The 27,672-nt window shown below is 41.3% G+C and overlaps 1 protein-coding gene across 2 annotated transcripts in view; it reads left to right on the top strand.

Moving 5' to 3' along the window:
• Positions 1-5,460: 5,460 nt before the first annotated feature.
• The window catches only part of MED23 (mediator complex subunit 23), a 51,339-nt gene continuing 29,127 nt past the window's right edge, over positions 5,461-27,672 (top strand). Inside the window, exons 1-11 of one of the 2 annotated variants that reach the window (XM_083379927.1) lie at positions 5,461-5,585; positions 9,030-9,061; positions 9,162-9,249; positions 9,581-9,705; positions 9,842-9,953; positions 10,962-11,060; positions 12,056-12,157; positions 12,898-12,967; positions 16,090-16,202; positions 18,031-18,126; positions 18,800-18,817. In XM_083379927.1, the coding sequence (XP_083236053.1) occupies positions 5,535-5,585; positions 9,030-9,061; positions 9,162-9,249; positions 9,581-9,705; positions 9,842-9,953; positions 10,962-11,060; positions 12,056-12,157; positions 12,898-12,967; positions 16,090-16,202; positions 18,031-18,126; positions 18,800-18,817 (906 nt within the window). In that variant the 5' untranslated portion in view covers positions 5,461-5,534. The remainder of the gene's footprint in view (positions 5,586-9,029; positions 9,062-9,161; positions 9,250-9,580; positions 9,706-9,841; positions 9,954-10,961; positions 11,061-12,055; positions 12,158-12,897; positions 12,968-16,089; positions 16,203-18,030; positions 18,127-18,799; positions 18,818-27,672) is intronic. The other variant, XM_083379928.1, reaches the window with a different exon arrangement.

Raw genomic sequence — 27,672 nt, 5'->3', positions numbered from 1 at the left:
AGGAGCAGCCAATGGACATTCTGTATTTTCTTCCCATGTAAAGCCACATACTACAAATCTGTTTGTTTCTATTGTCCTCTTTTGTTTCCACGCACATATGCAAACAATGGGAACATGGGTGTGTTGTATATTATAAGAATTTGTGCCAAGGCTGAGAATGAGCAATAACTGTAAGCACAAACAGCAGATGAAAAATTACATTATTGAATTACCGTAAAAAAAAATTCCTTCTTGCAAACTTTCTGGGAAACTGAGATTCCAAAGAAATGAGCTCACTGCTAGAAGATGGCTGGAGAATTGTTTCAAAGTTCTGTACTTTGATTCCTCATGCGTGGCAGCATTAAAACGTAAGCTGTGGAGAAAATAAATCTAACAAACTGGAAGCTGTGCCCTTTCTCCTCCCTGTCTTTTGGACATTATCTCAGTCAAACTTCCTTTCTTAGTCTAATCCTATCAGACTCAAACTGACCCTCCTCTGCCCCCAGCAATCCCATCTAAACCAAAGAACAGAAGCCACTTTACTAGCTCACATTACTGCCTAATTTACTGAGATACACAGTCATGGCTGTGAGAATAAACTTTGCCCAATTTTGGAAGAAAGCTACAAGACCAGTAGCCCTCGACTTACAATCACAGTGTAAGTCCTCGACTCACAACCAAAATTTATCTTGCTAAGCAAGACATTTCTTAAGTGAACTTTGCCCTATTTTACAATATTTCTTGCCAAAGTTGTTAAGTGAATCATTGCAGTTGTTAAGCTGTAACAATGTTCAGTGAATCTGGTTTCCCCATTGACTTGGCTTGTCAGAAGATCATAAAAGGTGAAGACATGACCCCAGGACACCTCAACTGTTACAAATTTGAGTCAATTGCTAAGTGTCTGAATGTTGACCATATGGCCATGGAAATGCTGCAACAATTGTAAGTGTGAGAAACGATCATAAGTCACTTTTTTCAGTGCTGTTATAACTTTGAATGCTCACTAAATGAAATGTTGTAAGTCGAGGACCACCTGTACCAACAATATCTCATTGTAACTTAAATTTTAAGAGTACGCAGCAATGGAAAACTAACAGTATTGGTTGGAACAATATTACAAAACAGAAGTTTAATCAAATTCAGTCAAGTATGGTTACCCTATACCACGGGTCGGCAACCCGTGGCTCCGGAGCCGCATGCGGCTCTTTGAGCCATCTCCTGTGGCTCCCAGTCACCTGGGTGGAGGTGCGCGCGCAGCTCTCCAAACCTTCAAGGCGGCGCTCGGCCCAGAGAAGCGGGAACTGGAGGGGCCATGATTTCCCCTCCAGAGGAAGAAAGCGCTGGATGCGGCCGGCTCTGCAGGGAAGGGGCAGCAGCGGTGGGGGGGACGGAAAAGTCGCAGAAATGGCAGGAGAGATGCTGACTGGCGGTGGCCTCGGAGGAGGCGGAGGGGGGGAGGGAGGGAAGGGTGACCGGGCAGGGGAGGGGGGGTAAGCCAGAAGGAAAAGGGAAACTCATCCCGCAGAGCGGTTGCGAAAAGAGGGAGAAGATAAGCCAGCCCGGTACCTGGATCCGCTTCCTGTGTCTCCTCCACTCTGCCATGATGTCCCCGTTTTGGTCTCCTGGTGACATGGGGCTGAGCTGGAAAAGGGGGAGGGGGAGACCGAGGGAGGGAGGGAGGAAGGGAGGAAGGAAGAGAGAGAGAGAGACAGAGCCAGCGTCAGCCAGCACGCTCACGAGGGGCAGCAACCTCGCGAGAGGCCGCACGCAAGCCATTAGGTAACGTGCGTGAGCCCTTGGGGAGGCGGGGCGGGAGCACGGTCCAGCCGCTGGGCTTCCTTTCCCTCTTGTCCGCATCGCTGCAAGGAATTGCGTTGTTTGGGGACGGCGACGCTCACCCATTCACACGCTGTCCAAACGCTGGTCATTTGCTGCGGGGCTCCCGCTTGGAAGGGAAGGGAAGGGAAGATTTGTGAGGGGAAGATGCCCTATCGGGGTGGACATAAGGATATTCCTCCTGAAAAATGTTACCCCAAGTATTCGAGCCAGTCTGTCCCAATAACCTGGGAAGCCTTTCCAAATCCCAGGCTGGTTGTAGTCAGGGTGACCTTCGCGCATCTGGAAGGCACCGAGAGAGTGTTTTTTGTTGAATTGGAGCCATTGGCTAGTCGTGGTTAAGGCACTTGTAGGCGAAGCAAATCACAAAAGCCCCCAAATCCTTCTAAATGCAGCCCACGGGCGAGCTTCCCAAGTTGTTTTAATTTAGTTTGCACGTGGCAATAGAAATAAGCTTTTTTCCTCCTCAGCGGATCGGTGCGGTGAAGAGGCCGGACTTCCTTCGGGGGGCCTTTTATTCCTGTACAAGGGGGAAGGGGAACTCTCTGTGCTTTTGTGTGTGCGTGTGTGTGTGTGGCACATCTGCAAAGCTGCCGAGGAAGGAGAAGCGGGATACTGGTTGGGTGGGGGAGCGGCAAAAGCGGGGGGAGAGAGAGAGAGAAATGGCTCTGCCTTTGGTTCCCCCTCCTAAAGCACAGGGGCGCTAGAGAAAGTTTGGAGTTGGGTAAGGAAGCGCAAAATTCAGGAAGGAAAGCGGGGCGGCGGGCGAACGGGAGAACCGGGAGCATTGGGGGGGCAGAGGGGAGCGATTACTGTCTCGCTACTAAAACGAGGGCTGGCCACTCCGCTGGGGCGAGCGTGCCTGTCCTGCTCCCTTTCTCTTCCAAGCAGCGCTGCTCAGCGGAGACGGCGACGATGACCTCGGAGTCACAGCCTAGGAATGCTAAGAATGCAGGGCGGCCGCCGGCAGTGGAAGGCAGGAAACATCGGGGCTTGAGATCTCACTTCCCCCCCTCTTCCTCCCTCTCTCTTGCTTTATATACACACACACACACGCACACACACAAAAGCACAGAGAGTTCCCCTTCCCCCTTGTACAGGAATGAAAGGCCCCCCGATGGAAGCTTGGAGACCTGCCGCGTTGACGAACATGGCAGCTGTGCAAAGGGAATGGCGGCGGTTTGGAGAGTGCGTGCGCTCCTCTTTCAAGGACGGCGGCGGCTTTCTGACGCCTCCGGCTGGAATTGCACCCATTAGCAGCAGTGCCAGGAGCATCCGCCGGGGCAAACGAGGGGAAGGGCAGCTCCCCCAGCCTCGCAGATCCTCGGGAGCGGCAAGGACCGGGTTTCTGCTCAGAGGGAGGGGGGAGCGCAGCTTGCACGGTCCGGCTTCGTCCTCTGGCCCGGCCCAAATGCCACCTCTCTCTCCCCCTGCACCGGGGCCAGGGGCCAGGCTGGGCACGCGAGGCGTTGTTCCCCTCCCGCAGGGCAGCCGCGGAGCAAAGAAGGGAGGGACGTGCTCTCTCCTGCCCCCTCCGGAAAAGCGGGCGGGGGGCGGACTTCCTGGCCGGGCTTCTTTGGGATGCTGGCGCCTGAACAAAGGGCGGGAGCCGCCCAAGGTGGGCTGCAGCAACTCGCTTCTCTGCCCTCCATCCAGGCAAGCGGGGCTTCGTCCCCTGCCTCTCCGAACCTGCCCGCGGCGCTCCGACCCTCCCACTTTTAGAAGCCGCTGTTCTTAGGACAAAAGCCCCCGTCGCCCCCTCCCCCCTGCATGCGCTGGCCTGGCCCCGTTTGACGAACGCGGCAGGTCTCCGGACGGGACGGCGCGCACCTCTCCAAAGGGGAGACCTGTCACCGCGCAGGTGCCTCCCATTTTGCGCATGCGTAAAATGTTTTTTGCGCATGCGCGTGAGTGGACGCACGCGCGCACTTTTTGCGGCTCCCACTTTTTTGTTTGTGTGACAGAACCGGTTCTGAGTGGCTCTTTTCCTTTTTCCGGTTGCCGACCCCTGCCCTATACACAATACATCACACAGTAAGGCAAATATAAACTCACAGCATGGTTTCTAAGCAGGTTACCATGTTTATAAATATGAGCTGTGGTGGCGCAATGGTTAGAATGCAGTATTGCACGCTAATTCTGCCAACTGCCAGCAGTTCGATCCTCTATGGCTCAAGGTTGACTTAGCCTTCCATCCTTCTGAAATCGGTAAAATGAGGACCCAGATTGTTGGGGGAAATATGCTGTCTGTAAATGTTTAGAGAGGGCTGTAAAAGCACTGTGAAGTGGTATATAAATCTAAGCGCTATTGCCATTTCCAATAAGTTCCTTTTTTCTTTTCTTTTTTAATGCTTGTAAAAAATAGTGGAGACCTTAGTATTAAACATTAAGTTCAAATACAGAAATCTTTTTATATTATAAAATAACTCAGTGCATGCTATGTTATGATGATGATGTTATCCATTTGTTATATTCGACTCTAGGCAATTCTATGGGCCTGGTTTCTTCACATCTTCCAATCTTGCACTACTTGTGTTTTTTATGCTTTTTCTCCCCCTTTAAAAGATTATCTAAATCATATAAATATAAATCATATAAATCATATAAAACATGCATATATAATTTTAAATTTTTACAATATTTCTTTAATGAAAGGCAATCTAATCATCCAATTTCAGTGTCAAAATTTATTTTCAAACAAAAGATCTGAGAATAATCTCCCATGGCAAAAAGTACATAAAAACATAATACTAATAATCAATATTCAAACTAACAGTACAAATATCATCTTAAATGTAAGCATTACATAAAAAAACTATAAATGCAAATCAAACATGTATAACTTTAACAAGTCACAATGTTTATCTTATCAAAACAATCTAATCATAAAATCCCAAAATCAAAATATTACTTTTTTTTCTTTCTCCAGCAAGAAATCCAAGAGTGGCCCCCAGATAGCAAATCAAAGTTTTCAAATTACTTTCTAGTGTCTTGTGCGAAGCCAAGCAGGCTGATACAATTGGGGGCTGTGTACGTGTTTGCAAGCCTAGAGGCATTTGGATTCGGTCACCAAATTAAATTCTGGGGGAATATCCCAAAGATGCTTTTTTCACGAGGCAACTGGACTTTCTTGTTTTTCGTTGAAAGTCCAGTCGCCTCCTGAAAAAGCATCTTTGGGACAACTATGACTTGGATGATTGAGAATCTCCATAGACATTCTGGGGGAATACTGCTCGGTCTTCTTTTATTAAACAACGACCGGAGTCGCTCCTGATGCGCGTCGTGTAAACGAGGCCACAGGATCGGGAGGCAATCCGGTGTGTGCATTTCCTTGGGGAATCGAAGAGCTTCGCACATTCCACCCCTGGAAGATGTTTTTTCCATCCGAGTTTGGCGCCCTTCGCGGAACTTTGAAGCAAGCAAGCAAACGGGAGCTCTCGGTCCCACCCTCCAATCCGTTGCGGTGAGTAAAAGCTGCTGCATTTCTTCCCGCCCCCCCACCAGCAAAGGTAGTAGTATTTCCCCAGACACACACACACACACACACACACACACACACACACACACACACACACACCACACCCGGCTCCTCGCGACCCGGATGCGAAAGGAAGCGCCTTCCGGAACACTTCCGGGAAGGGAACCGGTGGGGGGAGAGGAGAGCTTGTTGCTTCTTCTTCCGCCCGGATTGTGGCGGACTAAAGCTTGGGGATCGCGCCATGGCGGTCCCAATGGAGGCGCAGTTGCAGAGTATCTTCGAGGAGGTGGTGGTGAGTCTCGCGGCCCGCGACGGCAGTCATCATCATCATCATCAACAACAACCATCATCATCAAACGATGGCCGCCGCCTGCAAGGGGAATGCTGCGGGGAGTAGTGGGGTGGGAAGGGGACTGTAGATGTCAGATTCGGCTGGCTCTCTCCGCTGGCGAGAGAGAACCGTTCGCTGTAACTTTGCAAAATGCAGATGATGGAGAAATCGAAAGGGGAAGATGAGGGGGGGCAGGAAGAAGACGGAGAACTGGAGTAGCAAGCTGGTCCTTATGCTTCTTGTTTCCCTGGGGTTGGAAGTCAGTGAAGCTTTGAATGGTCACTCTGTTAGGGCAACCTAGGCAGGATCTGACCACATCTAACCCCAAACATCCCCGTAGATTAGGTGCCTGGGGAAATGAAGAATTGCCTCTGAAACAGCCCTCACTTCTTCTCCACTAAGAAGGCGAGGGGCCTCTCTTAGGGCTTCCATCTAACCTTCTGGGGTAATTGTTACTGTGGATAGTCTTATTCGTCCTGGATTAGCTAGGCTTCTATAAAGCTGCCCCAGTTGATGGGCAAAACTATTGTTGGCAAAGTGAAGACTATACTGCCTTTGGCTAAGGGCTAGGCTGAATCTTCTGCTTCTAAAACTATGGTAGATGAAAAAGCCTTTGCCTTCTGCAAGTGTGTCACTTGCACACACCTGTCTTCTCCTGTTCATCACTCTTGCAGATGTGATAGTTCCCAACCTTGCAATTGCTTCCTCATTAGGGAATTGTTACCATCCCTGCCCTCCCCACTTCCATATTATTCTTTTTTGAGATGTGGGGCTAGTGCTTATAGATATTTTGTTAGTGGCAGGATTATTATTTTATTAATGACCTCCCAACATGGACTTTTCTATACATTGTATAGAAGTATAGACTTCTGTTCGTTGTACAGGGAGTGCAGAATTATTAGGCAAATGAGTATTTTGACCACATCATCCTCTTTATGCATGTTGTCTTACTCCAAGCTGTATAGGCTCGAAAGCCTACTACCAATTAAGCATATTAGGTGATGTGCATCTCTGTAATGAGAAGGGGTGTGGTCTAATGACATCAACACCCTGTATCAGGTGTGCATAATTATTAGGCAACTTCCTTTCCTTTGGCAAAATGGGTCAAAAGAAGGACTTGACAGGCTCAGAAAAGTCAAAAATAGTGAGATATCTTGCAGAGGGATGCAGCACTCTTAAAATTGCAAAGCTTCTGAAGCGTGATCATCGAACAATCAAGCGTTTCATTCAAAATAGTCAACAGGGTCGCAAGAAGCGTGTGGAGAAACCAAGGCGCAAAATAACTGCCCATGAACTGAGAAAAGTCAAGCGTGAAGATGCCAAGATGCCACTTGCCACCAGTTTGGCCATATTTCAGAGCTGCAACATCACTGGATTGCCCAAAAGCACAAGGTGTGCAATACTCAGAGACATGGCCAAGGTAAGAAAGGCTGAAAGACGACCACCACTGAACAAGACACACAAGCTGAAACGTCAAGACTGGGCCAAGAAATATCTCAAGACTGATTTTTCTAAGGTTTTATGGACTGATGAAATGAGAGTGAGTCTTGATGGGCCAGATGGATGGGCCCGTGGCTGGATTGGTAAAGGGCAGAGAGCTCCAGTCCGACTCAGACGCCAGCAAGGTGGAGGTGGAGTACTGGTTTGGGCTGGAATCATCAAAGATGAGCTTGTGGGGCCTTTTCGGGTTGAGGATGGAGTCAAGCTCAACTCCCAGTCCTACTGCCAGTTTCTGGAAGACACCTTCTTCAAGCAGTGGTACAGGAAGAAGTCTGCATCCTTCAAGAAAAACATGATTTTCATGCAGGACAATGCTCCATCACACGCGTCCAAGTACTCCACAGCGTGGCTGGCAAGAAAGGGTATAAAAGAAGGAAATCTAATGACATGGCCTCCTTGTTCACCTGGTCTGAACCCCATTGAGAACCTGTGGTCCATCATCAAATGTGAGATTTACAAGGAGGGAAAACAGTACACCTCTCTGAACAGTGTCTGGGAGGCTGTGGTTGCTGCTGCACGCAATGTTGATGGTGAACAGATCAAAACACTGACAGAATCCATGGATGGCAGGCTTTTGAGTGTCCTTGCAAAGAAAGGTGGCTATATTGGTCACTGATTTGTTTTTGTTATGTTTTTGAATGTCAGAAATGTATATTTGTGAATGTTGAGATGTTATATTGGTTTCACTGGTAAAAATAAATAATTGAAATGGGTATATATTTGTTTTTTGTTAAGTTGCCTAATAATTATGCACAGTAATAGTCACCTGCACACACAGATATCCCCCTAAAATAGCTATAACTAAAAACAAACTAAAAACTACTTCCAAAAATATTCAGCTTTGATATTAATGAGTTTTTTGGGTTCATTGAGAACATGGTTGTTGTTCAATAATAAAATTAATCCTCAAAAATACAACTTGCCTAATAATTCTGCACTCCCTGTATGTGTCTAGAATACATATGTAGGATAATATTTTATTGACAGATGCTGGGACAGAGCAATAGGCAGCCCTTGTTTCTGTTTGGTTTCCCATTTCCCTTCAGTAATTTCTATGTTCCATTTTTCTTTTATCTCATGTAGTCAAATATCTTGAATTTTATCAATATTTTTATCAACCTCTCCTCCCTACCCAAAATATTTTCTCTTAACTATCACCTTAGACCAGACATGTCAAACACAAGGCCTGGGGGCCGGATCCGGCCCGCGAAATGGTTTCATGTGGCCTGCAAAGCCATCCTGGAAACAGTGAGGGAACGGCCCCCATTGCCTTGGCCCAGAGACCCTCCTTCTGCCAGAGACCCTCAGATCTGTCCCACTCCTGCCCAGGCCCCCATAGGCACTCTTGATGCGAACGATGTAGAGCTGGCCACGCCCACCCAGTAGGCCATACGCACTCTAGCCACGCCCACCCAGTAGGCCATACCCACCCAGGCCCCTTGAGGGCAACCGCAATGCTGATGCGGCCCTCAGTGAAATTGAGTTTGATACCCCTGCCTTAGACCACTGGTTAATACTTGAAGTGGGGCTTGTTTATTTGTTTATTGGCTCTGCTTACCTTTTTCCACTTGTTTACATGCATTGAGAATTTTTACTTTAGTTAGCTGGTATCAGTAGATACCCCCAAGATACTCCTCAAACACTGTGATTGGTTTGTTCTAGTAGTAATATATATTAAACCCTAAACTTCAGTTTGATATAATGGTCTGGCAGTAACTTCGGTAGCATATACTTTAATAAATGGAAAGAAAGTTGGAAAGTTGGTATCAGTAGATAAGTTTTTATTTGAGACTGTTTCTTCCTCTGCCCGTTCTGGATACTTTGATTTGAACATGGAATATAGGTGACGTAGAATAAAAGCAAAGTTGTTATTAGAATGTGACCATGTTTTAAATTCTTTTATAGAAAACAGAAGTCATCGAGGAAGCTTTTCCTGGGTAAGTGAAATGTAACCATTTCCTAGCATAACTGTAGAGATTCTGTTGTAGTAACTAGTAATGAAATACTTTATAAATAACTTGTCTTTACTTGTTTTAGCATGTTTATGGATACCCCAGAAGATGAGCGAACTAAATTAATTAGCTGTTTGAGTGCCTTTCGACAGTTCTGGAGCAATCTTTCCCAGGTGAGTATTTTATTTGCTGGTTTTTTAATGACATCCAATCCAAAATGATTCTCCAATCATTTCACAAGTTGCAGAATAGTGTGTGAGTGTGTGTGTGTACACATACATACTATAGTTAGTTTATATATGGCCTTAAATTCTTTCAGCTTAAAAGTTTTATCAAAATAAGAATGGTACAACCCAAAACTTTCAGTTGTCAATTCTTAAATATTAAGATTGTATGACTTGTGGGAAAATTTTATCAGTATAAATATTTTTTATTTATATTTAATTTAGTTTTCAACAAATTATGAAGAAGTTGTTGAATAAATATATATTTTTTATTTTACAGGAATCTCATGAACAGTGTGTTCAGTGGATTGTAAGGTTCATACATAGTCAACATAGTCCTAAAAGAATTTCTTTTCTATATGATTGTTTAGCAATGGCTGTGGAGACTGGGTTACTTCCACCCAGGTATGTTCCTTTCAGATAAACTGCAGTAGAGAATTCATTACAGGATATCAGTTGCTTAAAGCTAATAATAATAATAATAATACATTAGATCTGCTTAGAAAAGATACTCATTGTGTTTTTTCTTTAATTTTCCTAGAATGGTTTGTGAATCTCTGTTGAATTCTGACAACCTAGAATGGGAAAGGACACAACTTTGGTCTCTGACATTTAAACTTGTTCAAAAAATAATTGGTGGTGTAGACTACAAGGTAATAACTATACATATATGCTATTTTTTATAATGCAGCGTTAATAGCTTCCTTATATTTTATAGCCTTATACTTACATCTGTGTATTTGTTTTTAAGATTTATAAGGCTGCCCAACTCAAACAGTGGCAACTTTTGGACAGCATACAGCATAAAACAAGCAAGAAACCATCTCCACCCCCATATGTTATTAAACATGTACAATATATAATATATAAAATTAAATGTCTATAATAAAGATACGAGATAGAGCTATATTTTCAATTTACTCTAATGTAGATTATAATGATTTACAAATTATAACAGTCTATAATGAATTCAGCAGTAGAACTGGAGAGACCTTAATTACCTACTCCAGTGATTCCATTTTACCTGATGTTACAATCTAAATTATTATCGGATCAGTCAATAGTACAAGTACTTCTAGTTGTAAGGGTTCAGACATCTCAAATGGGTTGGAACATGCATTGTCTTTTTCATCAATTTCTTTACTCATTGCTATATGATTTTATGCCAGGCATACTCATCTGATTTGTAAGATTTCTATAAAAGAAGGACTTTTGGGCTGGGATCATGGCACAGTCATTAAAGATGAATGGAGATATCAAATACAGGAAGTGATTTGTCATCTGCCTTGATTCCACGTCCTCAAGAAGATCACTGCTCATTAGTTTGTTCTTCTACATTACATCAGGGAAGCAATGTATAACTTCAAACTGGAAAGAGAGCTGAAAAACTTGTAACGGACCTAAAAAAAATTATGCAGATGGTTTGTGTGTGTGTGTGTGTGTGTGTGTTTAAAGAGAAGTGGCAGATCATGCAATACAGTTTGAATAAAAAAGCTTATGTATTATCCTCTAGATACACTAGAATGACAGGCATAAAATGTTATTGTACAATTTCATATTAGTGTTATAATTTTAATTCATTTATACAAAATTAAAAAGTGAATTTTGATTTTTACATTTTGGCATAAGATTCAAAAATGAATTTGATCTGAATGTTACAGGGTGTACGAGACCTTTTGAAGGGTATCCTGGAGAAGATCCTAACTATTCCTAACACCGTGAGCTCTGCTGTGGTGCAGCAGCTATTAGCAGCAAGAGAGGTAAGGATATTAAGTGGAGAAAACTAGATCTGAATTGCTGAATTCAACATTTATATAAATGCTTCAAAAAGAGACAACTGAGAAACATTCTGAGACTTTTCTGCTAATTACATTTTCTTGTAACTTGCAAACTATATTGGCTTAGAGATAATAGCATTCTTCAATTCATAATACTTCCTTGGGTTACTCAGTATAGGTAGTTCTTTATTTAATGTTATTTAAATTACAGATTCTAAAAATATGTGGATTATATTATTTAAATTTAGTTTGCTTTGCTGCTTTGGTGTTTTGTCCTAAAACAAAACAAAAGACTATTCATTATTCTCTAGTCATCCTCAAAATGTTTAACGTTTTCAAATCTAATATTTTAATTTAATTTGTACAACATTTTTACTCAAAAACGTGCATAATTTAAATAAACCTAAATCTAATTTTAATTTAAATAATTCAAATGTGCCTGGCCTATTTTGAGTATATTTTAAAAACTGAATATATATATATTTAATTAATCCCAGTAAGAAAATTATGTCTCATAGCAAATAATCCCATAATTGATGTAGGACCACTGAGAAACAGGAACTCACGAAGTCTTCAGAAATATGGCAAAGTTTTGGGAGGTAGAAATACACCAGTAAATACTAAATATCTAAAGAAAAAAAATTGAAAGAAGACATAGGAAGCTGACTATAACTGGACAAGATTTTACATTGCACCATTTCAAATGTTAATTTTATATATGTGTGTATTTTATATATATATATATATATATATATATATATATATATATATATATATATATATATATATAATATTATATATATATATATATATATATATATATATAATATATTATATATATATATATATATATATATATATATATATATATATATATATATACACACATATATATATACATATACATATATATATACATATATATATACATATACAACATAATATAAACTCTTCTCTGGTTATTGGTTTTTCCTTAGGTTGTAGCATATATTTTGGAAAGGAATGCGTGCTTATTACCTGCTTACTTTGCTGTCACAGAAATCCGAAAGTTGTATCCTGAAGGAAAACTTCCTCACTGGGTAAGATTTGATGTTTAAAAATAAAATAAATCCTTTTGGACCTTAGGAAGTAAGGCACAATAGATAGTAAATTGGCAGTTTAATAAATTTGATAGACAGACCATTTTTTTTAAAGTTGTTATTATATAAAGAAAACATTAATAGAAATAAAAGTTTAAAAGAATATAAAAATAGATAATACAGATAAAAGACCAGCTTTGGTGCAGTGGTTAAGGCATCAGGCTAAAAACTGGGACACCATGAATTCTAGTCCTGCCTTGGGCACAAAGCCACTGTTATGGTGGTCACGGTTAGGCAGACCTCCAGAGAGTTCTTTATTTTTCTTGGGAATGGTTAAACAAACATGGCATCCTGTAAATTATATCATTTGCACCTTCTATATCAGGGGTGTCAAACTGCCGGCCCACGGGCTGGATGCATCAACAGTGAAACCACGCCCATCCCATTGCCGGCAATGGGGGAAAAGCTCCAATATGCCCCATGATGTCATGTGACGTCGCAGGTTTGACATGTCTGTTCTATATCATTTGCAGCTCTTATCATTTGCAGAACGCTGTTATGCAAACTCTGTAAATTGTGAAAAATTACTTAGTTTGCATAACGAGGTACATAAGTGCGCACAAAGTTCATAGCGCTGCAGTTTTCATGGTACTTTCAAGCTGTGATTTCTGGGTTTTGAATTAATCTGTAATTTGTAACTAGCGTTTAAATCATGTTTTCCTATTTTATATGTTTTTTAGTTGTTAGGTAACCTTGTATCAGATTTTGTGGATTCCTTCAGGCCTACAGCAAGGATAAATTCCATCTGTGGTAAGCATTTGCTGTGTATGTAGCAACTGAAGGATTAGCTCTCTCTAGCCTATGAAGTTTGAAGGCATTTGGTATGTCTTATTACTCATAGTTACCATGGGTTCCTGAGCTCCAATCTATTACTTGGCATCCAACAAAACAGGCTACAGATTTGGTCATCAGGCTAAACATGATAGGTTTGCAAGGACTAGTTTATTGCATTTCTATCCCTCTTTTTATTTTTCCTTTTTGAGAGCTCAAAGTAGTTCATATAAGGGTTTCTTTGCATGCTATCCCCAGAACAACTGCCCTATAAAATAAACTGCCCTAAGAAAGAGTGACTGGCCCCTGGTGTATTCAAGCTGGTGCTTATGACCTATAAAGTCCTTCATGGCTTAGGTCCTGGTTATCTGTAGGATTCTTTTTATTGTTTCTGCCAAGCCAGTAAGATCAAGATGAACTTAGATCAGCTGTGAAGGTTTGTCATCTAGTGGAACCTAGGAAATCTGCTTTCTTAGTGGCTGTCCTACAGAACAGCATTCTTCCTGAGACCTGCATGGCCCACCCCTTATTGGACTTTCACAAAGCTGTAAAAAGCTGGCTCCTTTCGGGGGGCCTGGGCAGGGAATGTTGATTTACTCCCTAATGCATCTTTTTGTTTTATCTTTGGGAGTACACCTGTGTTAATTACCTTTCTCTGATGCGTATCAATTATTGTGGTTGATTTTGTTCTCTATTTTGTTTTTATTTTTATATGAACTACTTTGAGTTCTCAAAAGAAAAGTTCTTATGCTAGTCATTTTAACTCTGTTACCGTGTTTCCCCCAAAATATGACTCGGTCTTATATATTTTTTTTGCTCCAAAAGATGCATTAGGGCTTATTTTCGGGGAAGCACGGTATCAGGGTGATCAGCCTGGCTGGGCTCCCCACCCCCAGCGCATGCACAAGAGGCGGCGAGTACGCAGGGATCGATGGTGTCCGGCAGCAGCCACAGCCTGCTGGCCTTTTGGCCAGTGCACTCTAGGGCTGCGCAGCCAGTGCAGCACAGGTGAGTTGATTACCTGTCCAAGCAACAGGTGGAGGCAGAAGCACGGGGAGGCAGGCAATCCCGACGTGCAACAGCACTGGCAGCTGGCAGAGGCAAAAGCATGGGGGGAGGCCTCTGCCTCTGCTTGCTGTCGGTGCCACCGCGCATCGGGATCACTTGCCTCCCCCGTCCTTCTGCCTCCACCTGCGGCTAGTGGCGCCACACTTCGGAATTGCCTGCCTTCCCCCATCCCCGCCTCTACTTGGAGGACCGACCCAGTGGTCACAGCACTAGGACTTACCTGCGCGGGCTGCGGCTGTTGCCAGATGCTATCGGCCCCTGTGCACTCGCCACCTCCTGTGCTGGCCACACACACACCCCCGGCTGATGATGGTCTTAACTGGGGCTTATTTAGGGAATAGGGTTTATATTAGGAGCATGCTAAAAATCAGGCTAGGGCTTATTTTCTGGTTGGGTCTGCCTGCATTTGTACTATTAATTGAATCAGTGTACAAATTAGGAAGGGAGGGAGAGACAAAGAAAACCTTTGCAAAGGGGCAGGATTCAATGGTGAGGTCCAACCCTCATGACCAGGATAGTATAGATAGCATTTATAAATATTAGATCTTTTGTCTGTAAAATGAGAATCGCTAATAGTAACAGTTGTATATAATAATAAGACTGAATGTACAAAAAACAAAGCATGAATATTGAAATAATGTAATAATACAAGCAGAATGCTGGCAAAGAAAAGCATGGCCGTGGTGGCTGCAGCGGTTAGAATGCAGCATTGCAGGCTAATTCTGCTGACTGCCAGCAGTTCGATCCTCTACGGCTCAAGGTTGACTCAACCTTCCATCTTTCCAAGGTTGGTAAAATGAGGACCCAGACTCTGTAAGACTTAGAGAATGCTGTAAAGCACTATGAATCAGTATATAAGTCTAAGTGCTATTGCTATTACTATTGGTATAGTCAATTTCTAAAAAAAAGAGTCGGTGAAAAGTAGAGAAAGATAAAACCTGACAATTGCTTACAACTGGAACAGTAAAAAAAATATCAAAATGGTTGGTTTTGGCTGCTCAAAAGCAAATTTCACGCTAATGCAGTCAAGGCCACAATTGAAAAAAAATAATCAAATGATTCAAAGTACAGATTGTGCAAAGAAACAGAAGAAATAGTAGATCATATGCGCAGCTCGTACAAGATGGTACAAACTGATTCTAACCAATGACCTAGCGTAGTTGCAAAATGATTCACTGGAACATCTACAAAAATTATCATGTGCCAGTAATGGAAAACTGAAAAACGTAGAGTTGAGAAAAGTAGTAAAAAATGAGCCGGTTAAAATATTGTGGGATTTTCGAATACAAATTGATTGAAGTCTTGGCACATAACATACCAGATTTAACTGCGGTTGAAAAGAAGGAAGTATCACGTGGCTTATTTGCGTGGCCCAGTTTCTGGCATGCCGCAGCCAAGTGCCGGTCCACAGACTGAGGGTTGGGGACCCCTGGAATAGTTGCAAAGAATTGGAGAAGCTCACAAAATATCAAGATCTGAAAATCGAAATTGAAAGATTATGGCATACACTAGCCATCATGGTCCCAGTGGTTATCAGCACACTGGGTGCAGTACCAAAATTTTTTTGAATGGCAGTTAGAAAATCTCATGACTGGGAGCTGCACAGAATTCAACATAAGATGGACAAATATATAAATGTGTTATATAATCTTCACATTGATAATATTCCAACTGTCCATTACAAAAGACCACACTGCTTAGATATATTGCAACATAAGTTCTGGGGATGTGTATGAAGGTCAGTGCCAGCTAAAGAACTGACAGCTGTGATTTAATATTGTTGTGTCTAATAACAGTAAAAAATAATAACTGAAAAGTAGAAATTTGCTATTCATATAACTCAGGATAACCTGATTATCTAAAATAATCTGAAAATGGAACATGTTGATATTTAAAATACTTACAAAATGTAATCTGTACCCATCTGTATGAAGTTTTGCACGTTTATAAAAAAGCTAAGTAACAATATCCCAATTGTAATAATTACATTTAGGGAATAATATACTTTGCGATTTTCTCTCTTTGGTGTCCAGGACGATGTAGTCTTCTTCCTGTAGTGAACAATTCTGGTGCTATTTGCAATTCATGGAAACTGGACCCGACAACACTTCGTTTTCCACTGAAAGGCCTTTTGCCATATGATAAGGTATATGTGCATGTGACCTTTGTGAATGCTTTGAAATGTAATAGAATAAATAAGCATATTAATCATATTTCAAAAATTCAGTGAAAATTGAAATTTAGCTTATTAATTGAATGCTTATAAAAACATTAAACAGATTTGTATGTGGGGGATTTTTTGAGGGGGAGATACCCCAAACATTGTACTAATCTTGGAAAAAGTTTCCTTCCTTCCTTCCTTCCTTCCTTCCTTCCTTCCTTCCTTCCTTCCTTCCTTCCTCCCTCCCTCCCTCCCTCCCTCCCTCCCTCCCCCTCTCTCTCTCTCTCTTTTTCTCTGTCTCTCTTTCTCTCTTACCTACCTATCAGGAAAGTAAAATGAAGTACCTTACTAGCCTTAAAGTAACCCCTGGAAAGATTTTGACAGCAACAAGATGTCTCGGAGATCCCTTTAAATTTATTCAAAGCAAAGCAAACTGTTTTTAAAACGATTCTTCTCAAAATCCAAAAATTCAGGACCAGATTTGGGCATAGCATAAAACATGCATGCTCTTATGTGCAGTACCTCTTCCAATATTATTTGATTGATTTGAACTATGGCCCAACAAGTTTTAGGCATTTTATAATAAGTAACAAAACAATTATTCCAAACCACAGAAATATAAAATACAAAATATCTGTGAGAAACAGTGTAGCAACAATATTTTTTTTAAAAAAAAGCCCTGCTAAAATGTTATTAATGAAGAAATGATGCATTTCCATTAGATTCCAGAGCTCATAGAAAGAAATCCAAATAAAATACCATTCTGTTTCATTAATAAACAGCTGTAGCAGCTTCTAATTACATCTACACCTTGAGCAAGTCCTGCTTTTATACCAGTTAAAGCTCTGGGGATAAATTTACACTTTTCTTTTGACTATGATTCCTTGCTGCTAATTTTCCAAACACAAAATGCTTGGAAAGTAAAGCCATAAGGAGGGTGAAATCATTTTGATTATGAACTTCTTCTCCACTCGGGTTAGCCTCAGAGAAAACGAAGGAGGGCCTTTTTTCCGGTTTTTAAAGCCGCTGAATAAATGAGTCCCTGCAGCTGTTTCAAAAACTCTCCCCAGTAATTTGTACATTGCCAAAAGTTCTAGCGGGACTGGCAGCCAAGCAGAGTGGCTCTGTGCCTGGAGGCAAACTGGGAAGAGCTTCTGAAGCAGCCACATGAGCCTGGCAGACCTCATATCCATTTTAATGCTTTCAATAAGCCTAATTTCCCTTTCTGTCGATAGAGAGATGATTTTGCCAGATGCTGCCTAATATTTGAAACAAATCACTCCTATTATCTAAACAAATGAAGCCTGAAATAAGAATCTGGCAGGAAAAAAACCCCACTTGAGATAAAAGGGACAATTAGACATAAATCTGACATAAATGCTTTCTTTTGGCATTTTGCAATCTCTTTAGGTCTGGGCACCGTTACACGCTTCCACATAGGATAGGCTGGACATTTTTCTTGAAAAAGAATCTAAAGCCTTGTGTAAGATTTCAATCCATCCCACCCAAGAGTTTCGGTTTGCTTACAGAAAGAGTTGTGAGTTCTTACCCGCGAATGCCCAGATATTGCAAGACCAAATAAACTTAGGATACACCAGCCAAATGTATACTGTGTACTCTGTGTGTGTCTGTTTTTTTTTTTTACCGGAAGGATTCGCAGAGGCTATCTGGGAGTATCACAAGTGTGTAAGCGCTCATGGGTGTCACGTTGCCAAATGCTGCTTTTGTGTGGACGGTGCATTTGATTTCAGTTTTCAAATTTATTTTGTGCCAATAGGTTGGGATTTGTTTGCTTTTATTCTTGTTTTCAAAGGATCTGTTTGAGCCTCAGACTGCCTTGTTGCGGTATGTGCTGGAGCAGCCCTATTCCCGAGATATGGTCTGCAATATGCTAGGCCTAAACAAGCAGGTACTGTATTGTGCTGTAATGGCTTTTCCTTTGCATAGAACCTGCACCTTTCTTTTCTCTTTTCTTTGCTGTAGCTAACTAAGCAAAACAGTTGAGGATCAGATCATATTTTTTTTCCCCTTCGGTATTATTGCATTAGGTTAATTGGGCACGATTATTTCTGTTTACTTACATATTTGCTTTGAAAGACTTCTAAATTGAAAGATTTTTTTATTTTTATTTTTATTTTTTTAAGAAAAAGGATATTTTTGGCATTGCTTTTTTCCCCTATAAGGCCAGCCTCAAATATACCCTGGACAGATTTTGTTCTACAGCAGGCATCTTCTCATTTAATATTGATGGACTGACTGATGGATGGATTGACTGAAAGGTGGTGGTGATAGATGTATTGCTTAGACGAATAGTCGGTAGAATTTGTCTGTTGAATGCCTTGGCATGTTTTCATTACCTTTGATGGTAATGAATAGTCTACTGTTAATTGATATTATTTTATTTAAATTTTTGTGCTGCTTCTTCTTCTTTTTTTTTTTTTTTTGCCTGACCATGTGGGTGGGCTTGGTCTGATTTGGGGTAACTTGAGGCTGGCCTCATAGTCACTGTTTTGTCTTTTCTTTTTTTCTTCCTTTATTTTTGTTCTGTCCTGTCTTGTCCTGCCCATCCTCCAATGCTCTAGACCTTGAACATTGCTCAGGTATGTTCACAACCTTACTGTTGTATTGTGACTAACGATACGCTGGCTGCTTTTTAGCCACTGATTCCAGTTCGAGAATACGCATCTGGCCAGGGCTTGAAATTGGTGGGATTTTCACATGCAATGATAAGAACCGCTTCCTCTGCAAATTGGAGGTTTTGAGGTTACCAGAGGATATACATAGCCAGTTCAGTACCTGGATAAGATTTATCCATTACTGTCCGATCCTTCCAGCGTTATTTTTGTTCAGACCATAAAATGTCTAAAAAAAAAAGTTGCTACAAAAAGATCGAAAGAAAATTCCCTTTGTTGAATTTAACACTACGTAAGTTTTGTCAATAAAAATTCAACTTGACTAGGAAAGGTCATTCTCAGCCTCTGTAATAAATGCGCTCACCAGAAGCTCCAAATGGGCTGAACTAGGTGGAAGAAAAAAAAGAGGAGGAGGAAAATTTTGGAAAAAAAATTGCAACTTTTACTTGCCGTATATGCTTGCCTGTTTACACACTCAAATATTGGCAATTTTAGTCTGTTTCTAATCTAACTTTAAAGTTCGATGACAGTGTTTGCAATACCATAGTGAAGGTTGTGTCAGTGTTTTCATTTTGGGGGAAAAAAACCACGTTTATTTCATGTATTGTGCTTGACCATAACATTTGCTTGAAAATAAAACATTGGTAAATAAATCCCCACTTCCACAAACTTTGAAGCACTTCCACATGTTATTTTGCAAAGCCTTTCACATTGTAGGTGAACATAAAATACTTTGGCCATAATGAAGGATCTGAGTTGTAGAGTACTGATTGTGGCGGATTGAGCTGTTGGAACACAACAATCTCTTTCTCATAGATGGTACAAAGAAAGACCTACTTCCGTGTAACATGTTCTTTCCTGTATGACGGCTACATAACTGCCCAATTCAGTGAACTCCCTGTGCGATTCAAAATGACACTGCACTTTAAATTCCTTGTATGTTTAGAGGTTTCGTTGTATGACAATATGTCCAATTTTGTAGTATGGCAGATGTGTCCATTTTTCAGTTCACTTTTGACAAGGAGACATGCAGTGATGCTTGATCGGTAAGCCCATAGATTTTAAGAGGCAAGGACATTCTTCATGCAAATCTTCATATCTTAAGAGATATGTTGGTCAATCTACTGTTATTTTCTGAAGGCATCCCTCTTCTTAAGAAAAAAAATATCATAAAGTGCTTTACAAAAATTACTATAGCAACACAATTAACAATTAATTGCTGTTCTCCCCTCCGCATTACCTGAATAGGAAATCGATATTGGGTCTTTTGGTATTTATATTGCTATTATTCCATATGCTTTTTAGGAGATTTGCATTCCATAAAGTATATATGCACAACAAACGCACTCGTTACATAAAATAGTAATTGATCTATAGGGGTTCCCAGAGAGGAATTCATCATATTACCTTTTAAACTGTGTACCTAACTTTGTTTGATATCTGTTGAACATCTCACTCATTCAGGTCATGGTTGTCCCAAAGCTGCTTTTCAAAAGGCAACTGGGGCTTTCTTTTTATTTTTTATTTTTATTTTTTCCTTGAGCATGTTTCACTTCTCGTCCAAGAAGCTTCTTGGGTGAGAAGCAAAATGTCTTCAAGGGAAAAAAAAAAGTCTTCAAAGAAAACCTCCAAGTAAGACCGGATGCTTTTGCAAAAAGAATTTTCGGAACTAACTTTGTTAGCTTTTCTTAAGCTGTATTTTAACTTTTAAATAAATAAATAAAGTTAAATAACATTTTAACTTTCTCTCTGTTAAAGAGCTTCCTACAGGAAGGATTTTCTGATATGATAAACACAAAAATGTAACATCTTGAGTTTTCCATATATGGAGTTAAAGCAGTATTCTTTCCTTTCCCTTCTCACCTCATTCAAACCAGATAAAGTCCTTAAAGAGGCACAACTTTCTTCCTTGAAAGGGAGGCCGGTTCTGTATGAAAAAATATCGAGCGCCAAATGTTTAAACCAGATTCTGTCATTCCTCTCTGCTACGTTTATAGACCCCTCTCTGCTGTCTCCCTCAAATCTTCTTTCACCTTTACAGTATATGTAGGCTTTTAAATTAAGAATGAAGATTTTGTGAGTTAAATTCTTCAAAATTCCATGATACTAGTTTTAGTAAAGAAATTTAGTAGTTGTTGCCTAACGCATTGTGAGTTATGAAACACTGAGACTTGTCATTTAATCTCAATTTTCTGAAAGCAAACAGTTATCGTCAAGCGACAAAACCTGGAATTAATGGTTTTTTGATGGAAATGCTGACAAACTGAGTTGTAGGTGTGCTGCCATAATAACAACAGTCTGTGAATTTCTTGTTCATTTGTCAGTGGAAAGCATGGAAGGATCATGTGTGACATTTCTTGATGGGAATTCAGATGTTGATGCTGAAAATTCCATCAGCTGGCTAATACTCAAATTATACAAACCCAGTGGTTGGTAGATAACCTGCTTGGAAATGGGGGGTATATTGAGATCTCTTTGGTACTTTAGACTTAGAAATGCACCAGAATTACATTCATTTGATATTAATAATAATAAACCTTTATTGTCAAAGTACAACATGTGTACATTGAGATTAGCTGAGCCTCCCCCCGTGCTCTCTCCCTCCAACACACAGTGACAACAAACCCTCCATCCTACCACACCATGTGAACCAACTACACCACACACCGGCCTCCCAAGTCAATTCTGCATAAGATTATGTCCCATTTAAAAGCCTAACAGCCCACGGATAAAAGCTATTTTTCAGCCTGTTGGTACGGCTGGCTATATTCCTATATCTCCTACTGGATGGTAGGAGAGTAAAGAGATACTGTCCAGGGTGTGAGTCATCCCTGAGAATCTTCCTCACTCTTCCAAGGCAACGAGCCCTGGCAATGTCATCCAGTGGTGTCAGGGAACAGCCCACAATGTCTTGTGCTGTGCTCACTACCCTCTGTAATACTTTCCTATCCGCGGCTGTCAGACGAGCATACCAAACCACAATACCATACGAGAGGATGCTCTCTATAGTAGACCGGTAAAAGAGGGTCATTAGCTGTTGTTCTACCCTGTTCTTCCGCAAGACCCTAAGAAAGTGAAGCCTCTGTTGGGCCTTTCTAGCCACCTGGGTTGTGTTAACTTTCCAGGTCAGATCTTCACAGAGGTAGACTCCCAGAAATTTAAAGGAGGAAACTCTCTCCACACAGTCCTCCCCGATGTAAAGTAGGGCAGGTTCCTCCTTTTTTCTCCGGAAGTCTAACACCATCTCTTTCGTCTAATATTGCACATTGCTAACAGATCATTAAATTGAAATACACACAAATATGAGCCTATCTGCTCACTCCACTTCATGTGCCAAGTGTGGTTTTCCCCTGCCAGTTAAATATCCAATTAAATCTGGTGTGGCCTACCCTTGTGATCTGTCTTCCTTGATTTACCTGGGAACAGATTCTGTGGATAAGATGAGCAGTGTAAGCATTATTACAAAAGGATTGTTGTTTATTTATTTCATATAGTAATCCCAAGGCAAAGAGTAATTTTTTCTGGCATTCTATTTCCGGCTTGCATTCCAATAATAATTCTGTCCTTTTATTTTATTTTATTTTTGTTTATTTACAAGGATAATCCCTTTCAGGTTAGAAAATTATTCTCAAAGGACATCTCCAATATTTGTTTCTGTAATTAGATCACCAAAGTGGCTGTCTTCCCTATTTAGTTGAACTGAATAGGACAGTGATGCTCAGAACACCTCTTTTAAGAAGATGGGACATTGACTCTTAAGGGACACACTGTTTGAAAACTTTCCTCTGTGGAGTTTTTTTTTTTTTGTTTTGTTCTTTTTTTTGTTTTTGGTTTTTTTTTTGAAGTTGAAACAATTTGCTTCAAAGTTGTTTCTGTATATTTCTAGTCCAAACAGTAGTCCCAGATCTTATTCCATTTCAATTTTATTTATTGTGATTGTCATCATTGGTATGCTGTCCTTTTTCCCAGAATAATATTTAAAAACACAATGTAAATATTACCCTAAATAGAACAAATATTAGCCTAAATAAATTAAAGTACAGGAATTAAAGCCTATACTAGGGGTAGGCAACCTCGGCTCTTTTATGACTCATGGACTTCAACTCCCAGAATTCCTGAGTCAGCTGACTCAGGAATTCTGGGAGTTGAAGTCCATGAGTCATAAAAGAGCCGAGGTTGCCTACCCCTGGCCTATACAGATGCTTGTGAAATTTCTCAGATAATTCAGCATTCTAGACTTATTAATAGAAGAGAACCCTACATAGTTCATTTTTTTTAATAAGGTCTTCCTTTCTGTCGTCATGATTTAGAGATAAAAGGGTTACATCGTCAGTCTTACTAACATCACCCCTTATTAGGGTTAGTTTAAAAATTATCTACTTTTCAGTCCCTATTTCCTTAAGCAAAATTTTTACCATGTTTATAGATATTTTATTTATTTATTTATTTATTTTACAAAATCTTTTTAAGGTAATCGATTGTTTAGCTGATCATAAGATTTAGTGTTTCCTGCAGTTCGTTATCTGGCTTCAACCCAAAGTTTATGAACTAAGTATTTAATTGGCCTTAATGGATGGCAGACAAGGAAAAAAAACATGAGCATTCTGTATTACATGCAGATTTGTAGTTTACAATGTTCAAAGTGGAGTATGAAAACCATTCAGATCTAAACTTATAAATGAGAAATGCGCTGGAAAAGTGCAACAAGAATTTGGGAACTTGAAACTTGAGTATATCAGTCGAATTATCACCCTTGTCTAAGAGAAAAAGATTATGAAAACTTTTAACAGTAGGCTTGCACCTATAAGGGATGCAGTGGCTCAGTGGGTTAGGCCGCTGAGCTTGTCGATTGGATGGTCGGCAGTTTGGCGGGTCGAATCCCGAGTGCCGCGTAACAGAGTGAGCGCCTGTTACTCTTCCCAGCTTCTGCCAACCTAGCAGTTCGAAAGCACGTAAAAATGCAAGTAGAAAAATAGGGACCACTATGGTGGGAAGGTAACAGAGTTCCGTGCGCCTTTGGCGTGTAGTCATGCCGGCCACATGACCATGGAGACGTCCTCGGACAAGCGCTGGCTCTTCGGCTTTAAAACAGAGATGAGCACCGGCCCCTAGAGTTGGAAACGATTAGCACGCATGTGCGGGGGAACCTTTACCTTTGCCTTTACCCTTGCACCTATAGAAGTAATAGCCGGGTTAAGGAAGGTTTTGATATGCTGACCTGTATAGGAACGCCCATTTTGGTCTGTGCTCAGTCTTTCTCCTAATCTGCACATTAAAAATTAGATCTGCTAATGGCCTCAGCATAGGTCTCTAAGTATTACTTGGCAGGGTAGTCCAAATTGTCTATATTGCATAGTTGTTCTGTACCTAGCACTGCTGAAATGTGTTATGGTACAAGTAAAATGTGTAAAGAATACAATATCTTTCACTCTTCTCTGAGGAGCATAGGCCTATTGCATTGTTTTCAGAAGACTTTGTGGTCAATTCAAATTAAAACTCTGGCAATTTCATTTCTATTGATTTTTTTCCCCCAATGGTTACTAAAACTATTTTTTTAAAAAAATAATAATAATCTAAAATCAGTAGAAACTAGGCTTTGAATTATTCTTTATTGAGTTTCATATATCAAGCCTTTTTTTTCTTCTTTTAAGAATGTTAACTTGCTATCATTACAGAAGATTTTGTTTTAATTACCTGCCGATATTGATTTTAAGTAAAATGAATTTTACAAATCAGCTGAAGAGGTGTATGACCTCTGTGTCCACAGGTTGTGCACTTCATGGTGTCTCTTAGAACTAATAGATCCTCTAAGGCAGGACTTTTCAACCAGTGGTACTGGTACCACCTGTGGTACATTGGCACCTGGCAGGTGCTACGCGACCATCCTAGAAAAGTGGTAGCGGGGGAGGGGAATGAGCTGAACCGGTGGCAGCACCGCCCAAGCCTGAGCGAGAGATGGCTGGAGCCACAGGGCTGTCAAGGCTCAGCGGAAGCACAAGGATCAGTGCCGCTTTCCAGCTGATTGGCGCTTCTTTGGGACTGTCAGGACTGTCAGGGCTCAGCAGAAGCACCAGGATCAGCACCAGGCTCCAGCTGGAGCTCAGCACTGATCCCGGTGCTTCTGCTAAGCCCAGAAGAACCGCCAATCAGCTGGAATGTTACAGCATCTCCAGAGTCTTGTGATTTACATTCAGATGCTTGGCAACTGATTCATATTTATGACGGTCACAGTGTCCCAGGGTCATGTGAAGTGACCAAAACCTGCTGCAACCATCCAGCAGACGGGGGGAATAAAAACCAAACACACCGCACCCCCACAGGGCAGGCAGGTGTCTTGCTCGGCTGTGGCTTGGGGGGGCACTTTTTCACAGTGCCATTGTAACTTCAAACAGTCACTAAGCGAACTGTTGTAAGTCGAGGACTACCTGTACTTCATCACTTTTTTCCTTTTTTTGGTCATCAAGTTTTTGACACCCTGCTAGACGACTGGTGGTACTCAGATGTTGCCATATCCTAAAAGTGGTACAATGGGTGAAAAGGTTGAAAAGCCTGGCACTTAAGGTTCCTCCATGTATTGATGTTGTGCCCACTGAACCACTTTTCACGCAAAATGTGAAAGAATAATGAAAAAATCATTTATTCTTGGTTTTATGAGACTTTCAAAAGAAAGAGGTTCAAACTACAAGGAATGAGAGTCCATATTCTGCACCTTGTACATCAGACATGTCAAACACAAGGCCCGGGGGCCGGATGCGGTCCGCGAAGTGGTTTCATGCAGCCCGCGAAGCCATCCTGGAAACAGTGAGGGAACGGCCCCCATTGCCTTAGCCCTGGCCCAGAGACCCTCCTTCTGCCAGAGACCCTCAGATCTATCCCACTCCTGCCCAGGCCCCCATAGGCACCCTTGATGCAAACGATGTAGAGCTGGCCATGCCCACCCAGTAGGCCACGCCCATCCTGGCCATACCCACCCGGCCCCCTGAGGGCAACCGCAATGCTGATGCGGCCCTCAGTGAAATTGAGTTTGACATCCCTGTTGTACATGATAATAGGTCTCTTGAATTCTAATGTTTACAAATAGCTTAATTGTCAAGTAGTTTTTAGGACTATATATGTATACTTAAAATGTTTGAAATTGAAACAATTGAAATCAGAGAGTGAGGTATCATTTTCATTTACTACCTAAGAAAAGGAAGTTTCTCTTAAAAGAACTGATGTCAGTGCTGCTAAAATCGGATGTTCTTGCTTTGACAAAAGATGAAGAAGCAGCTATTTCATATTTAAAACTTGTGTGTTACTTTTAGAACTAGAATCAGTTGATGCTGGGGGGAGGAGGAAGAATGTCTCTCAAGGCTGTTTTGAAATAAGAGAAGATAAGAAGTTGGCGGGTTGTCTAACAGAAGGGAAAACTGGCCCTTCAAACTAATTGAAGAATGTGATTAATGACAGCAATGAAAGGAGGAGAATTGTGTTTAATAATATTGTGCTAAGGGGAGGGGAATTCAGATTCCAGCTTCTAGCAAGCATTGCCGATGTTATAGGGCTCTAATAAAAGACTTTTAAGGTAAACAATGCCTCAGAGTCCTTTGAAGAGCTCATTCGTCGGAAACTTGACAACTGAATTATTTGATTGTAGTGGCTGGTTTCTGCACAAGAAAGCCATGTTAATCCTTTGACCACAGAAGCTCCAATATGTAAACCTTCATAATTTCTGAATGGATTGGCATACTTGTTTATGAATTAATTTGTAGAAGAACTAGTATCACCCATCATTACACAACAGACAGTCTAAACCAGGGATGTCAAACTCAATTTCCTTGAGGGCCACATTAGCATTGCGGTTGCCCTCAGGGGGCCAGGTGGGTATGGCCAGGGTGGGCGTGGCCTACTGGGTGGGCGTGGCTAGAGTGCATATGGCCTACTGGGTGGGCATGGCCAGCTCTACAACTTTCGCATGAAGGGTGCCTATAGGGGCCTGGGCAGGAGTGGGACAGATCTGAGGGTCTCTGGCAGAAGGAGGGTCTCTGGGCCGGGGCCAAGGCAGTGGGGGCCGGTCCCTCACTGTTTCCAGGATGGCTTCGCGGGCCACATGAAACCACTTTGCGGGCCAGATCCGGGCCCCGGGCCTTGTGTTTGACATGTCTGGTCTAAACACTTCAGAATGTAGCAACACATAGCTTATCTGGGTTTGGAAACTAAAAGTTGGGCCTGGTATAATACTAGGAGGTGAGAATACTGGGAAATATACCAGGGCCGTCTGGTGGACTTGGAACTTAACACTCTTCCAGAAGAAGGCAAGGGCAGGCCGCTTCCATAAGATTACCAAGAAAATAGCATGGATATGTCCCGGAAATCAAACTGGTTGACTTCATAGTTTGGCACCTACAGCACAGAAAGAAATACACTGACAAGCACTACTGTCTTTTTGAAGAAAGCATGAGGTTGAAGCTGAAAACATTAAAATGAGAAGTATCTCAGTGAACTTGCTTGTTCTTTCTGTCAGGGGGTGAGAATCAGATTTTGTGCTCTTTAACAGTTTGATCTTTCTTGTTCCCTTACTCTCAAAGCACTGAGAGTAATACTTAATTTACAAGAACAAAACTCAGCAAATGCTAAGAACCCAACAATTTTTTGGTTTTTTTTGTTAAACCTCTTTTCCCCATAGAACTACTGAGAACAACTGATATATCTGCTGCTTTGTGGGTTCCATTTCCTGGTCAAGTTATAGTATGGTGGAAGCCAAGAACTGGCTTTTATATTTTTTCCAAACTCAAAAAAAAATCATGAATTTTATTTTAATGATATATCCTGGCTTGATAATT

Source organism: Vipera ursinii, assembly GCF_947247035.1.
Source record: "Vipera ursinii genome assembly, chromosome: 1".
Taxonomy (NCBI): Eukaryota; Metazoa; Chordata; class Lepidosauria; order Squamata; family Viperidae; genus Vipera; species Vipera ursinii.
Note: the sequence above shows the minus strand (reverse complement) of the source record. Positions and strands in the feature narration are given on the sequence as shown.